The sequence below is a fragment of the Falco peregrinus genome, chromosome 1, assembly GCF_023634155.1.
Source record: "Falco peregrinus isolate bFalPer1 chromosome 1, bFalPer1.pri, whole genome shotgun sequence".
NCBI classification, from domain to species: domain Eukaryota; kingdom Metazoa; phylum Chordata; class Aves; order Falconiformes; family Falconidae; genus Falco; species Falco peregrinus.
Genome location: NC_073721.1, coordinates 114499469 through 114514670, shown reverse-complemented (window position 1 = coordinate 114514670; position 15202 = coordinate 114499469). Strand labels below are relative to the sequence as shown.

The 15202-nt window shown below is 38.8% G+C and overlaps 1 protein-coding gene across 11 annotated transcripts in view; it reads left to right on the top strand.

Annotated features, from left to right (window-relative positions):
- Nucleotides 1-328: 328 nt before the first annotated feature.
- The window catches only part of DMXL2 (Dmx like 2), a 55197-nt gene continuing 40323 nt past the window's right edge, over nt 329-15202 (top strand). For 8 of the 11 annotated variants that reach the window (XM_055809494.1, XM_055809511.1, XM_055809505.1 and 5 more), the window contains exons 1-6: nt 330-553; nt 9247-9372; nt 11088-11159; nt 11849-11927; nt 12564-12720; nt 13659-13725. In XM_055809494.1, the coding sequence (XP_055665469.1) occupies nt 467-553; nt 9247-9372; nt 11088-11159; nt 11849-11927; nt 12564-12720; nt 13659-13725 (588 nt within the window). In that variant the 5' untranslated portion in view covers nt 330-466. Of the gene's footprint in view, nt 554-9246; nt 9373-11087; nt 11160-11848; nt 11928-12563; nt 12721-13658; nt 13726-15202 lie in introns of all 11 variants that reach the window. The other 3 variants (XM_055809536.1, XM_055809468.1, XM_055809515.1) reach the window with 1 other exon arrangement.

The window sequence follows — 15202 nt, the reverse complement described above, 5'->3', positions numbered from 1 at the left end:
GAAACGTCCCACCGCCCGCCTCGGCGAGCGGCCCTGCCCCGTCTCACCTGGAGGCGCCAGCCCGGCGCGCCGCATGCCCCGCTCCCGGGCCGTCCCTCCCCGCTCTCGTTTAAACCCCGCGCCCACCTCGGGCCGCGCTGCGCGGGCAGCTGCCGCCTCGCGCCCCCTCCCGGCGGGCCCCGCGCGGGCAGGCTGGCCCGAGCCCCCGCCCCCCCTCCCGCCTTTCACTGGCTGGCGGGCGCGCGCACCGCGGCCCTCCCCGAGGGCGGCTGCTCGCGCAGTGGGCGGTGCCTGCGCGCGCCTCACCTGATTCAGGCGCTTCCCGGCGCGTGCGCCGCCTCCCGCCCCTTCCCCGGCGAGCAGGGCCCGGGCCCTGAGGCGAGCGCGGAGCCATCCGGGTCTCGGCCGGCGGCCGCGGCGCTGCCGTCCCCAGGAGAGCGGGGCGGGGAGTGGTGGGAGGGCCGCCATGCATCTGCACCAGGTGCTCACCGGCGCCGTCAACCCCGGGGACAACTGCTACTCGGTGGGCAGCGTCGAGGACATCCCCTTCACGGTAACGGTGGCGCTGCGGGGGCGGCCGGACTGAGGCGGGCGGCGAGGGGGGAGGGGGCTTGGTAGGCCTGAGGAGAGCGGTGGGAGGGACTGGAGGGGATTAACCTGCCGGGCGGGGGCTGGCGGCCCTCGCAGGGTCAGAACCGGGCCGGGCCGGGCGGGGATTACGAGCGGGGGCCGCGGGTGGCTGGGAGCCGCCGTGTTTACTGGTGGGGCGGGGGGCGCGCTGCTTCGGGGTGCTCCCGGGCCGCAGGGTGGGGGGAGGCAGCCGTGACCCCGCCGCCTCCTGCGGCCCCGGGCGGCGTCTTGCCGCTCGTCCTCCCCGGGGGAGTTCCGGGGGGGCAGGGTTCGCCGGTGCGCCCGCCGCCCCGGCCGGTGCTCGGTGGGCCCTCCGCATTCCCGTAGGGAGCCGGCGAAGCCCCTCAATTGTCCGTCCCCAGATTGTGCTGGGTGCTTGCTGCATTATTTATTTTTTTTGAGTGTGTGTGTATGGTCCTCCTGCAAAGGGAAGATACTGTTGTACTAGGCTTCTTAAGAAGCCTATCCACTACTGATAAGCGTTTGGCCTCAATTACTGTGGTTAATAAAACACAAATTTGTCAAATGTTCCTCTTAAGCTGGAAGAGAAAAGCAATGGAAAGAGATACACTAAGTACATTTCAAGAGTCCAGTAGTCTATATAATAAAATCCGTTTATCATCCACGGGCTATTGCTGTCTATTCCAATGTCAATTTCCAGTTTTTTAGCTTGTGACATGCTTGTCTGATTTTAATGAATGATCACCTTCTGTGGTGTTTCGCTTACTGTCGTCTAATCAGTATGTAATTATTTGGGGATAAATTGTCTCATTAGATTTTGTATTAACATTTACAAGATTATATCCCAGGCACAAACCAATCCCAATCTAAATGATATAGAGCATCGTGTTTAGTCTAAGATAACTGTCAGCAGACTTGTCAAATGTTTAAAGCTTACTTTCCATTATCACAGATGTCTAATTTCAGTAATGAATGCTTGAAAGTCTTAAGTAATAAAAGATGCAATGTCTGTCTTTATTTTCCTTGTTCTGCTGCTATGCAGCCATACTGCTATTAAAGGGACCTCTGTTACTTTTGATATTTATATAAGTCATTTACTCTTATTCATATTCTATTGTGTTTCTTTTTACTGTGGCAATTTGAAAAGTCAACTGCTATTATGAAATACAGCTTTATGCTAATTCTCATAATAGGTTTGAAAACATCAATAATGAGTAATAGATATTATCATTCATACAAGAATTTTCCAAGAACAAAAGTCACGTTTTACATGAAAAATGCAGAATCGTTTGGTAGCATGTTGATTATGAAACTGTGTATAACAGACCTCGCTGTCTTCTCTGGGTGCTACATCTAATTTTTTATAATACAGTAAAGAAGGAACTAAAGGGATAACTGTGTTTTAATAAATGTATTTTCTGGACTTCCACAGCTCAAACTTTCATCTTCCCTTTTTCTTCTTTCTCTGTATTTGTGGTATTATTTCCTGCTGTACTAGACCTTGATTCTATAGTAAACTGAATTTGTTAAAAACATCTGCTTGCAAAGAGCTTGGGGTCTTGTTTCCAGATTCTTAGGTAGCGGGTCACCTGTGTTGACTCTCAGTAGCATCATAGTCTGCCAACCACTGCAGATGGCACTTTTGTTAGTGCCTAACCTTAAATTCTGTTGGTCAGTATCAGTAACACTGGATTGATACAGCTTTGTCCCACCAAGCCATTAAGCTGTTTGGAGTCATAACTTCTAGCTCAGATCCTGGAGCAGGATTTGCAGTTTAGGCAAGAGATAATCAGTATTGGTAACAGAGCCTGACTCTATAGACGGGCTATTAAGACCCAGTACCTGTCAGCGTCTAGAACACAGCAGAAGCAGAGCAGTAAAAGGCAAGAGGTTAAGGGAGATGTACATAGTATGTGCTGTACTATATGAATCTATATGGAGCTAGGCTGTGGCAGAGGAGCCACTGTCTGAGTGCGCATGTGCTTGTTCTGTGTTTTGGCTGATGTTAGGGCATTCATTTTAAATGTGTGAGAAGTAGTTCAAGATTGCTACAACTGATTCATCACAGGGACTTGAAAATATGGCTTTTTTGTGTGCAGAAATGAATCACTCAAAGTTACTCCACTTAACAGTAGCATAACAGCTTGGGTACATGTATATATGTATTCACTAGTTAATAGGTTTGGGCCTATTTCTTTTTCTGGAGAAGTGTCCTCTTAGTATGAACTTGCTTTAGATGCTTAACTCCAGCAATCTTAGGGTTCTAAGAGAAGGAACACAGTTTCTTCTGATCTGATTAGGGGCACTGCAGTTCTGAGGTTCTTCATCCTTCTTTCCTCATTGGTTTGCTCTTGGCTTGTTTACATGTCTTCTTGCTGGGAATAAAGGTAAACTTTTAATTTCTAAGTCAGTGTAGCTGGAGCTAAGATGATACCATACTCTGCCTCAACTTTGTTAAAGCTTTGGTGAAAGTCATCTAGTTATTCTGAGGAGAAAGGGAAAAGAAATAATTTTTCCCTTCATTTTTCTGCTAAAAAACCTGCTAAAAGCAAAAATTAGTGACTCCATAAAGTAAAACGAATCCGAAGAAGCAGAGACAGTTGCTGTGGGTTGGCTACAGAGGTTTTGTCTGTTCTTTATCGGAAATGCATATAGTGTTCTTTTCTCCTTATGCTCCCACACCTGCCTGCAGCAATCCTGACATATACCTAGCATTTCCCAAATAAGGGATGAAGCACAGAGATGTTTGCCTAACAAATTGGCTTGTGGATGTTGCATAGCTGTATCGCACCCAATCTAGCAGGGTGGAGAACACACAGGAAAATTTATTTGAAGGGTGATTAGAAGCAAAATAGTTTCATAGCGTTGTTTTCTACCAGGCAGTATCTTCAGCCTCCCTTCATTTGAGCTCAGAAAGGACAGAAGCAAAGGGTTTAAATACTAGATGACAGAAGTTCTAGTAATGATTCTGTGCACCATTCAACTTGCTGTTAGTTCATGTTCTCATTTCAGCAAATCTTGTTAACTGTGTTGCACAAATGAGTTTACAGAAGGTCAGAGCTGAGCTTTATGCAGAAGGGCCTTACAGCATGCACCCTGGCTAGACAGAAGAAGGATTTATTTTTTGAACCTCATAGTCTTAACTGTCAGCCGATAAGTCTTTAAAGGTAGTAAACTGCATTTTTCAAATCATGTTTGATTTCACTTAGCCTTTGTTGTTAAGCAGTTGTTTTACGTTGAGCCAGTTTCAGGCACTGACCCTAACTCTGAGTGGGCTATATGTTACCAGTCCGACATACTGTGATGTTGAGTAAGGTGGTTTCAAATAAAAATGATGAGCTGTTCTGATTCTGTTCATATGACTTGCCCTTTGCCCAAGCTCAGGGTTGTTTTTTTTCCCCCTGAAACTCCAAACAGAATGTAGCTGTTTCTAAGGTCAGTCTAGGTATATATAAAGAAATACATAGGTATGTCAATTACCTAAAGGCTAGATTCTGGAAGTATAATTATTCTGAGCACTGGCTAGTGTCCCACAAGCAAAAGACTATGTATATTTACTTGTAAGAGGTATCAGTAAATGAAATACAGAACTCTAAGAATTATTTATGAAGAATCAGAGTATCAGATTTTAGGGGTGTCTGTATGTAAGAACTTTTCTGATATAAGTTAATTTTTTTCAATTCTGATTTTTCATTTCTGAAAAAGACAGACTTCTTGGCATCTTCCATACCAATACTGACACTTGGCCTGGAACTGTGTGATGAATTTCAGAAGCTGTTGCTGATGAGTCTCCGACACCCATCTAAACTTTTTTACTTCATTGAAAACAGCAAAATCTTCATCCACACCTTTATGTCCACAAGACAGAGCAACTCAAAATAGGTTTTCTCTGCTGTTTCTCTACTTCATCAGTCTTGAAAAATTACTTATTAAAACACTTATTTGCAAATCTCTCTGTTATTTATTGATAATATGTTCTCCACTGTCATGTTTATGTGAACTGGATTGCAAATGCTTAACATCTGAATCCTTATTATGTTCTTTTTTTTTTTTCTGAAGCTCTGTGTGTAAGTGTATTTTAAAGTATTTAATAATTAATTCATCTCAAATGTCAACTTAGGAAAACCTGTTCTACAGCCACAGGCTAGTAGTGGGTTGGGGTTTATTTCAGTTACTTTGCTAGTTTGCATTAAGTGTATGTAATTCTACTAGTACTTAGCAGGGGAGGAGGGAAGCGTAAATGTTGTGTCCACTGGTGAGAGTTTAGAAATGTTTCAGAATTCAGGTGTCTTCATTGCTAATAGGAAGGTGGAGGAATTTCTGATTCTTGTATGTGTACCATCCATAGCCAGAAACTAGAAGGATAAATTTTGTTATAATAGAGGAGTACTATAAGGCCAATACTGGCTTTAGATCAAGTTTTAATACAGAGTTTAATTAACGTAAATAATTTTAGATGTTTGTGAAATATTTTTTTTAATACCACTGTGGCCGATTCTGTTTCTTCCACATCATTTACTACCTTAAAATGCCTCTGTACACCCTAATAGTACATGCTGGAGCTTGAGGAGTTCTGGTGTAGTTCACTTCTGCCAAATTTGTAGAGTTGCAGATGAAGAAGAATACTATTTTTTTATACAGAGAAAAATATTATATAGAAGAAACAAGAGGGGAATATGAAGGAATAATTGTTTCCCTATCTGTTAGTTCCAGTGTTAAACATTAAAATTAGAGAACCAGACCAGAAAACATGGGCAGCTGAGAGAGAGATGCATATGCTGTTTTAGTATTATCTGAAAATTGAGGACATAGCATAAACTCTTACAGTAGGACACTATGTCCTACTTCTGTCTGGTGCTCCTGCATTCAATTAGAGCTTTGTCATTGTTCATTTCAGTGGTCCCAGATCTTGACAGTTAAAGCAGACACTGGCAAACTACAAATTATTAGTTGCCTATAGATCCTGCAAGTCATCCTTGCAATCTGGCAGTTTTGCAACTCCATTTAATTTTCTCTTTGAAGTTATCAGTGACGTTAGAAATGAAGGTTGGCAGATACTCCACATGGGTGGTTTTTACTGCACTTGTTTCATTCAGTGACTGCTTATAATTCTGTTTATCTAAGACCTCTGTGCTGCTCTCATCCATTACTGTATCTTGGCATCTTATTTTCCATCTTTCCTTTTTTTATGGCTTACCTATTTCCCGTTCCTTTTAATCAGGCTATGCATATTGTTAGTTTGTTGCCACAAATATTGAGGCCACTTATTCTGGCAGGAAAGACCTGTGGTGGCACCAGTGATCTTCCTGAAAGTGTTGTCAGCTGAGTCCTTAAAAGGAGCTACTGATGTGAAACATTATGACGCTTCCCTATTCTTTACCAACATAGGGTGCTTCTACTGCAGTACTAGCTTAAAGGAGTGAAAGCAGAAAATGGAAAGAAGATTTAATAGAAATATGTTTTGTTCAAGTATAAACATCTTAATATATTGAGTATATTAGAAAAGCCTTATAAACACAAATTTTCCTTTTGGTTAGTTTTATATATATAATGTGAAATACGGAAATATCTTTCGGAATAGAAATAGTATATTGACCTTTTCTGTTTTGAGAAATTTGGAGACTACAAATGTGAAAAAGCGAATGTTTGTTTTAAAATGGGGGGGACACCCTTTCCCAAAGGTAGGGTTATAATAAATGTACTTCTTAAATTTAAAGTAAATATACTTTAATATACTGTCAAGAAAGAGACACATTCTCAGAAATAAATAAATAAATACACTGAGAAAATTACCCCAGAACCAAGAGATGGCACTTGATCAAAGAACCTAGAGCTGAAGGCTAATACTCTGCTGTTGGGAATGTGTACAGACTAAGGTCTTTAACAGAAATCCTCTCTGTTGGCCTAGGACACTTAGGTGTGCTGAGTCACTTGTTGGTGTGCTGCCAAACACAGGCAGAGTAGGAAGGATATGAGTGACAGTAAGAAGATTTTACTTAGGAGAGAGATCTCTACATCTTGATGATTCTTAAGGGGGGGGGGGGGGGAAATCTACTGTAAAACACTCTTTTAAGTCATAACCACCTTTTTACTTAACTTTGTAAAATATGCTAAGTAATGTAATTAGCCAGAAAAATACTGCTTTGCTGCTATAATAAGGAATGTGGATAGGGGACAGGAGAGAAGAGAAACTGAAATGTTTAAAAAGGAAGATGCTAAATTATTTTGCTTCACAGAGTCAACAGATACACCCAAGTATGAAAGATTTTCTCTTTCATGCATTGTCAACAGTACACACACATAGAAACATGCATGTTTAATAACAGTAAGCATAAGGAAATTAAAGTTGAGAAGTCTTTGCCTTTCCCTTTATAATTTGAGATACGCGCCTGTATCTCCTGCTGACAGGATTACAAGCAGTGATAATTTATATTTAATTTAGCTTCAGATTTGCAAGTCATCAATACCAACAATGAAAATACAGGGTATCAGAAAGGTTTAAGTCCTTGTTTGAAGTGAATCAATACCTTTTTGTTTGTTTGTTTATTAGGTAACCATTCAAATAGTCTTTTAGTAGGTTTGTATTAGTAGTTATGTAGGCAGACTATTGAAAAGAAGGTCTTTCAATTCTTTGCTCTTTGGCTTGCCATTCGTAAATTGTAAAAGTAAATAGTAGGGGAATCGCTTGTGAACATTAGAATTCTGAGTAAATTATTGGAACAAGAGGAGCTGCTTTTATTTTCCTGTCTGCTTATGGGCATTCACATCCTGGTCTCCCACCTTCTTCCTTCTTACCTGTGAACATTTGCTGGCCTATCCAGCATTCCACACTGCTGGTGGAGGCTTTTTTTTGCAACAAATTCTGATATTAAAAAATACAAAAACATAACAAAAGACTTCCTGTTCAGTGCCAGAACTTATCTTAGACTATCTTCATTCTTTCTTTTACTTTCTGGAAATAATCCTATTCTATCTTAGTAAGAACTTATTCCCTTCCAGACTGGGTCTAATAATTGCATAGCCTGTTTGTCAAGGAGCTAGAATATTCTGTTACATAGATAATCTCACTCTAAAAACAGTTTAGCCGTTGTGGGTTTTTTCCCCCCCTCCTACTTACATTGTGAATAACTCCAGTATCAGTTCCTCAGAGCTTCCCAGAACAACAGTTGTGGGCTTGAGGACTCGGAGAACACTGTGTCACTTTATTTTTGTGAGATGACCTTGGAAATCTTTTAGATGATCTATGTGTTGTATGCAGTTTTCATTTTTGTGTGTGCAGTTTTATGGTGTGTTAATTTCTGAGGCCTGAGGAGTTTCTGCTTTGCTCTTTGGATTGCTGTTTCTTTCTTGTTTTTAGCAGTGATTGTACTTTCACTAAATTAAGCCTTTTTCTTCAGATTTTCTTACTTGTTGCTCCTTTCCAGAAAGATCAGAAGTAGACATAGAAGGTCACGAGACCTAAATTGTCCATTGTAGTTCCACTGGTTATCTTGCACGATTAATTTTGTGTGTCTGATAATGGTCATTGAGCCTGTAAATCTATAGAAACACTCACAATTTCTCATACACTTCTCAAAAGTAATACAGGTAGCCTTTAAACTGATGAACCACAAAGGAGAGGGCTAGGACTCAGTAATTTGGAAATTATTGTGAAAGAAGCAGGGGACAAGTTGAAATGACTTAAGTAATTTTGTACCATCTGAAACTGACTGTTGAGGACTTGCACTGTCTGCTTAATTCAGCTGTTGTAAAATTTCTGCCTACTGTATTGAATCAGTGGAAAACTTACTTTAAGGAAAGAGACTTCAAGCTATAACTCTTTACTTTACAAAGGCTTATTGGTAGATTGATGCTAGGGAGGGATTTCTGTGCCTGAATACTCCAGATTACCTGTTCCACTGAGCAAACAAAATTTTTAGACTATTTTGACCCACTAGGACAGGTGGAAGTTGACAGACATGTATTTATTGTGCCAATAAAATGTGCTGTGACCTATCATTGTTCTATAACTTATTCTTAAACAAATTAGACTGTAGTGTATATTGCATAAAATACAATATATCCAAGACAAATCTTTGTTGGTTTACAGGCTTACAGTAACGTACACTTCTTAAAACTCCGAAAAGCCCAGAAATTGGATTAATATAGAAAAGAATAACTTAATAGTCTTAAAAAAAAAAAGTGGGAGGCACAACGTACATGTATTTTAAGAAATTTATACTTAAATTCAATAATAAGTGCACCTGAATAGTAAACTTTTGGTTGCCTTGCTGTAAGAGGCAACAAGAATTGGAGGCGAGGGGAAAACCCCAACTAAACCCTAAAAAAACCTCCAGAAACCAAATAAAAGTAAAAGTACACACAGAGCTTAAGTTCTAGAGTAAGTTTGGAGTTTGTTTTTTTGGTAGGGTTGTTTTTCTATTTTTTACTGCTTTTGTTTGTCCTGATTGAAAGTCTGGAGGATTTCTCCTTTGATACTTTGTTTTTACTTGTTGCTTATTCTGCTTGTGCTACGGAATTGGCTAGGAATAAACCCACTACATAGTAACATTTGTTTCAATGGAGATTTTCACAGCTCTCAAAACGTCAGTCGTCTGATAAGAATTCATTTTAAAAAAAATAAATTAATTTTATTTCTTTAAAAAAATATTTCAGGCATATGGCTCTGGTTGTGACATTGTTATTCTGGCAAATGACTTTGAATGTGTGCAAATTATTCCCGGTGCTAAACATGGAAACATCCAAGTCAGTTGTGTGGAATGCTCCCAACGACAAGGCAGGGTAAGGATTTTAATCAATTTGTATAGAATTAAAAAAATATAAATTGACTACTCTAAATGAAGTAATTAAACAGCAGCTTAATACATTAATAGTATTAATGAGTTAATTCCATGGCAAAGATCAGTTTTACTGATCTGTACTTTCTGAGTAGCACCTCTTGTGTTACTCAAAGAATTGTTTCAATTTAATAGTAATTTGTTTTTTAGAGTAGGGGGTGGGGGTAAGGGAAGCAAGAGGCATCTTGTAACAATGGGGTTTATTCCTTTGCAGGACCTGCAATAACAGGTCTCACAAAATGTGGAAATACATGTTAGTTGCACAGTATAGTATCAGAACTGGAATGGTACTAAAATTGTTATTGTCTCTGCCATTGTATACTTTCATCTAAATAAAGAAGACATAGATAAATCATTCTCATATATATATACACACACACGTGTGTGTGTTTGTGTCCTGCAAAATAATGAACTAGAAATACTTTGGTTTTCAGAAAAGCTTAGGCATGTTTCATGTGTTTTGATGTGCTGCAGTGTGAGCCATCATAACTGCGTGGCCCCTTGACTAGCTATGTGGTTTTGGTTTTAATCCTTAAACAATGCTAAAGAATCACTTTAAATTGCTGAGAAAAAACTACTTTCTATGAGTTAAGGTAGTGCACTGAGCAAATTTTGTTTGTTGGTTGTCACTGCCTACTAATATTAGTTAAAAATTTGTTGCATTATTGAGAAAGCCCTAGTTAGGATTCGGGCAGGCTTAGCTGGCAAGGCTGCTGGCACTGCAGCAGTGCAGTTCCAGTAGGACTGGAAGAGTGACTCCAGCTGCAGAGGTGGCCCTTGCAGGATCACCATGAACCCCTGGGTGGTTTTGCATTCAGGACTCTGAACTCCCCATCTGTGCTTTTCTTTGGGAGTGTGTTGTTGCAACCTTGCCCCCAACTCCCCCACCCCCTGCCAGAGGAAATAAGATTTCATAATAAACATTGCGAAACTTTTACATCATTTCTATATTGAGGAAACCAGATCCTGAATAGGAAGAACATAAACAGTTTTTCTTTTAAAAATCTTCTGTGGAAGAAAAAAGAATTTTAAAGATAGTCAAAAGTGCTCATAAGGATATGAGTATTAGGAACATGACCAGAAAAATTACTGTAAAGACTGTTTTGTGTATGGAGGCTTCTGTGAAATAAGTGGGTGAAAGAAATTGAGGGGTTCAGTTGTAGAAGTACTTCAGTTTTCCCATTTACCATTTGTCTCCCCTCAAAATCTATTTTACTTCAAAATAAATTACATTTCCTCCTATTTCTTGTAATTGTTTATGGTACAAAATGGAATCTGGGAACACACTGAGACCCAGACACTAATGATTAAATAGTTAGCTGTGAAGTGGACAGAATGTGAGCATAAGTAGCAAAGGCATCAGCTTTCCCTTATACATTAACAGTAGTTACCCTAGAAGAATATATTAGATCTGATTGACAGTGTTTATCCCACTGAACAAGATATCTTCCTTAGAGTTAAAAAACTGGGCTTGTTCACAAGTATGTATTTTACAGCTTCCTTAAAGTATACCTGTAACACAGTTAATGACACTTGCATTAATTTCACTTTTCTCAAACCGCAGCACATAGAAGTAGTACTGGAAATTATTTAGCTATTTTGGAATAGTACTTATCTTCTAACCTTACATTTTAAGTCTTCAATTTATTTTTTTTCCAGATTGCAGCATCATATGGAAATGCTGTTTGCATTTTTGAACCACTTGGTATAAATTCTCATAAAAGAAATTGTGTAAGTATGTGTTTCATGATTGTAATTTGGTTTAGGCTTTTAGAAGAGGCAAAAGTCTGTCTGCCAGTTATTATATTACATTGGCACACAAAAGGCTAATAGATAAATGTTTTCCACCATCCATAATAAAATTGGATGGGTAGAATCTTTCACTGCATTAGCCTAACTGGGGACTGCACCCCTCCTTAGTTAACAACATCTTGTTCTTCAATTTTGTACTAGAATGACATGGTGACAAGCTGGTGTTTCTTTAACTTGAAGAGGTCGTCAGATCTGTTGTACAGAAATATGACTTAGACTTGTATATGTGTTACCCAGGTTTGTTTTAACAGCATAGCCACAGCCAAGCACCCAAGTATTAAGCATGTTCTCAAGCGGGTTTCACTGTCTTTGTTGCATCTATGCTGCCATCCCTTATGTTTCTGTAAATGTATGACCCAAGTAGTTTAAAGTAATCTGTAGATTTATTTGTGTGTGTGACAGTCCAGATCTGGTTTGCAGGGCACTGTGATGCATTTATTTTTTATAAAACAATTAAAGAAATTATAAAAATTAGATTCAGCAATCTACCACTGGGTTCTAAATGTTTTTGCAACAACCTTAATAGCAATTTCATAGAGAAAGAAAGAAATACCTTTGTATTTTGCTGCTGATTTGAGAAATAATCCTTTACTGTTCCTTAACTACAGCAATTAAAGTCTCAGTGGCTGAAAACTGGGCAGTTCTTCCTGAGCTCTATGACTTACAACCTGGCATGGGATCCTCAAGGTAATGTAAAGTTTGTGAAGTATTTGTTCAACATTTGTAGTTAGGAAAACTTGAACACAAAGTATTTTTATTGTAAAAAAGTGAGAGCATGAATATGGAAATTTGAGATTATCTATTCTCAGGCAGTGTTGCATAAAATGTGAGGCTACAGTTAGCATTTGTGAAGATGCTGTGCCAAGCATTTGAGTCTCTCATGAAAGATCTTAGTTTCAGAATCACAGTGTTAAGTTGCTAACTGACTTAAATTACCATTGATAATCATTTAAATAGAATTTTATCACAATTAAAGTCAGCAATGTACCTGGACATGGATATTTATAAGATGTCCAAGAACATATATTTGTTTGAGGCGTGAATGGCTATTTAGCATCTGCAACATTCATTATTGAATATGATTTATCATTTGAAGTCACCAAAAAAACCTTGATATTCTTTCTTAAAAGGCATTTTAAATTCAGAATGTCATAGTAAAAACAGCTGCATAATGTCAATACCCTATCATATTTAAAATGGACATTCCAAAGTTAGATTTCCAACCTGTTTTGAATAATTCTCAACAAAATATGATGACAGGCTTAATCTCTCAATATACATGCATCATCTTGGTTTCACAGCTTTGATATTACTCACTTTCAGGTAACAGGCTGCTGACAGCAACTGACTTTTTGCAGTTGTGGGCCCCTCCATCTACTGACATTCCAGAAGAAGATGAAGATGAAGATCCTGACAATCAGATCAAAGATGATAAAGTTCTCCCAGTTCTAAATGACTGGAAATGTGTCTGGCAGTGCAAGTGAGTGAGAGAATTTTTATTTTAAGACAAATAGCAGTGCTACCTCATATATCAAGCCTATCTTCTCTCCAAAACTGTATTTTAAAGTATGCTTTTAGATCAGCTTAAAATACCAGAGTATTCAAACAATGTTAAGTTGCTCCAAATAAAAATTGCTCACTTTTTCAAGCGAGCTATCACCAGATAACCTAGTCAAAGGCTTACCCAAACTCTAGCACTGGCAATGTATCAAAATTGTCCCTGTTTTCTCATCTTCGAAAGTAGTGCTTAAATACTGGCTGAGACGGAACAGAGGAGCAGTACCAGGCAGATATGCTACACTGATAAAGATGCGAGCTGCTTCCTGAACCTTAAGAAGAGGGTCCTGAAACTCTTTCTACCCAATTCTATTTGAGATCCCCGTTACAGAAGTTCTTAGAGATAAGCCATTCCTACATAGACTTGGGAAGCAGCTGTCTATGCACCCGTTTTCTCATGACTTTTTTTGAAGCTGTTTTAGATTTTGTGGCCACAAAGCACTATATTGGCTGCTTCCCTCTTTCAGACAGCTGACCCATAAGCTGTAGGCACAGACTAATAGTATCACAAGTTATTTTCATTTCTTCCTACTATGTCTTGGCTTCACTGGCAGTAGAGGAGCACATGGGACAAACTTCACTTCTGTGATCTCATTGGATCTAGCCTAGGCTTGCTGTACTTAAAGCAATATGTTTAATGGGCTGGTTTTCTGTAAAACTGTGAAAAAACATGGTTTTTTTCACTTAGCAAATACTTCTTATGCTTCTGTTATTTCGAAAGTATGCTTAAAGCAACAACTATACAATACTAATATATTTCATTTAAATAATGAATGGTAATACTTAACCAACTGAATACATATGGAATAATAGTACCGAATAAATAGACTTTACTTACAACTTCACTCTGGTGTTCTTTAGGACTGCAGTATCAGTACACTTGATGGCATGGTCTCCTGATGGTGAATACTTTGCAACTGCTGGGAAGGTAAAGAGAAAAAGAGTAATTACATGTTTGCGGTAGTTTGTATATGTTTGACAAAAGTAAATAATATAGAACAGTCCTGGCCCATATACTCTGTCATATTCTGAGCCAAGTTAAATTATCATCTCATGTGTAATACTGTATTTTTTTGTGATTCCATTTATTTCAGCAACAAGAAACTGGATTTAGCTGTGTACTCTTACTGAATGCTTGACAGTCAACCTGGAAGTACAGTAACAGTGATACAGACTTGTGTGTGTATATATATTTTTTAGTTAAAAGTATATTTACATGAACTTTCAGATCTGCATAAGCATATTTTTCTGCTTATTAGAAGTAATGAGGATAAATATTAGGTCATAATGATAGAATACATACACATTTTAAACCGCATAAAAATATGCGCACCTCAGTGGATAAATTAGAAAACATTTCCTACTGAGTTAATTCTGTGTTCAATTATCAGTTCTTAACGTCTATTTCATATTTCTATATTAGCATCTTTTTGGCAAATTGCTATTCAAGTTAAGTTTTCAATTAATAATTCTCTTTAATGTCACCCTCTCATTTGAGTGATTCCCTTTGCTTTTCAAGTCTGGATAGGTAAGGATTTATTGCTTGCACTTAATGTTGGTTGAAGAATGAGATGAATTTTAGGAACCTTTGTTTTCTTAAACTTACTAAAGAATACAGCTGAATCATGAGCTGCATTGTTTTAAGACTAAAAACATACTTACAGCACCTTAATAAACATTACATTCAAAATTATTGTTGTAAGCAAATTGCCAAAATATATGCTTCATTCCATATTTCTGTTTCCCATGAACATACTTTTATATAGTTAAGAATCTGATGAAATAAATGAGGTGTATTGTTCCAGAAGTAATTTTCTGTCTATTGGACAGCTCTATATTAGTTATTTCATGAGATACACAGCTTTGATCATAATTCTTAACAGGGTTGCCTGTCAGACTTCCTTCTGTGGTCAGATACTGTACTTTTTGATGCTTGTCAGGAAATACCGTCTTTTATCCGCACTCTGAGATTTGAAATTTATTATTTACTTTATTCTGTATCTCCATTCCTGCAGGAAGTCATGAAATGCAGGGATGTGGCACCCAGTTTTGTAAAACTTCCTGTTGTCATGCTAGTAATGTTGACCTTAATTCACATAACTCCAGTCTCACCAGCATTTGTAGTACTGCTGTGTAGTGATTCAGTTTAGTTTCAATTAATTACATCAGTGGTGCCCAACCATTCAAGCCAGGAAGGTAGCATAGCTTGTGCTGGTAAAGGCCAAGGTTGTAATATGCATCTGCTCCTCCGTTGTGTGCCTATGCTCAGTGGGTGCAGCGCTTTCCATGAGTTAGGTGTCCTGTGCATGGGAACAAACAGGGACTTACAGTATGAATTGTCTCAGTGGAGAAATTGACTGTTAATGAGCTTCATATTGTAGCATGAGTAGCAGCCTATTTCTGGC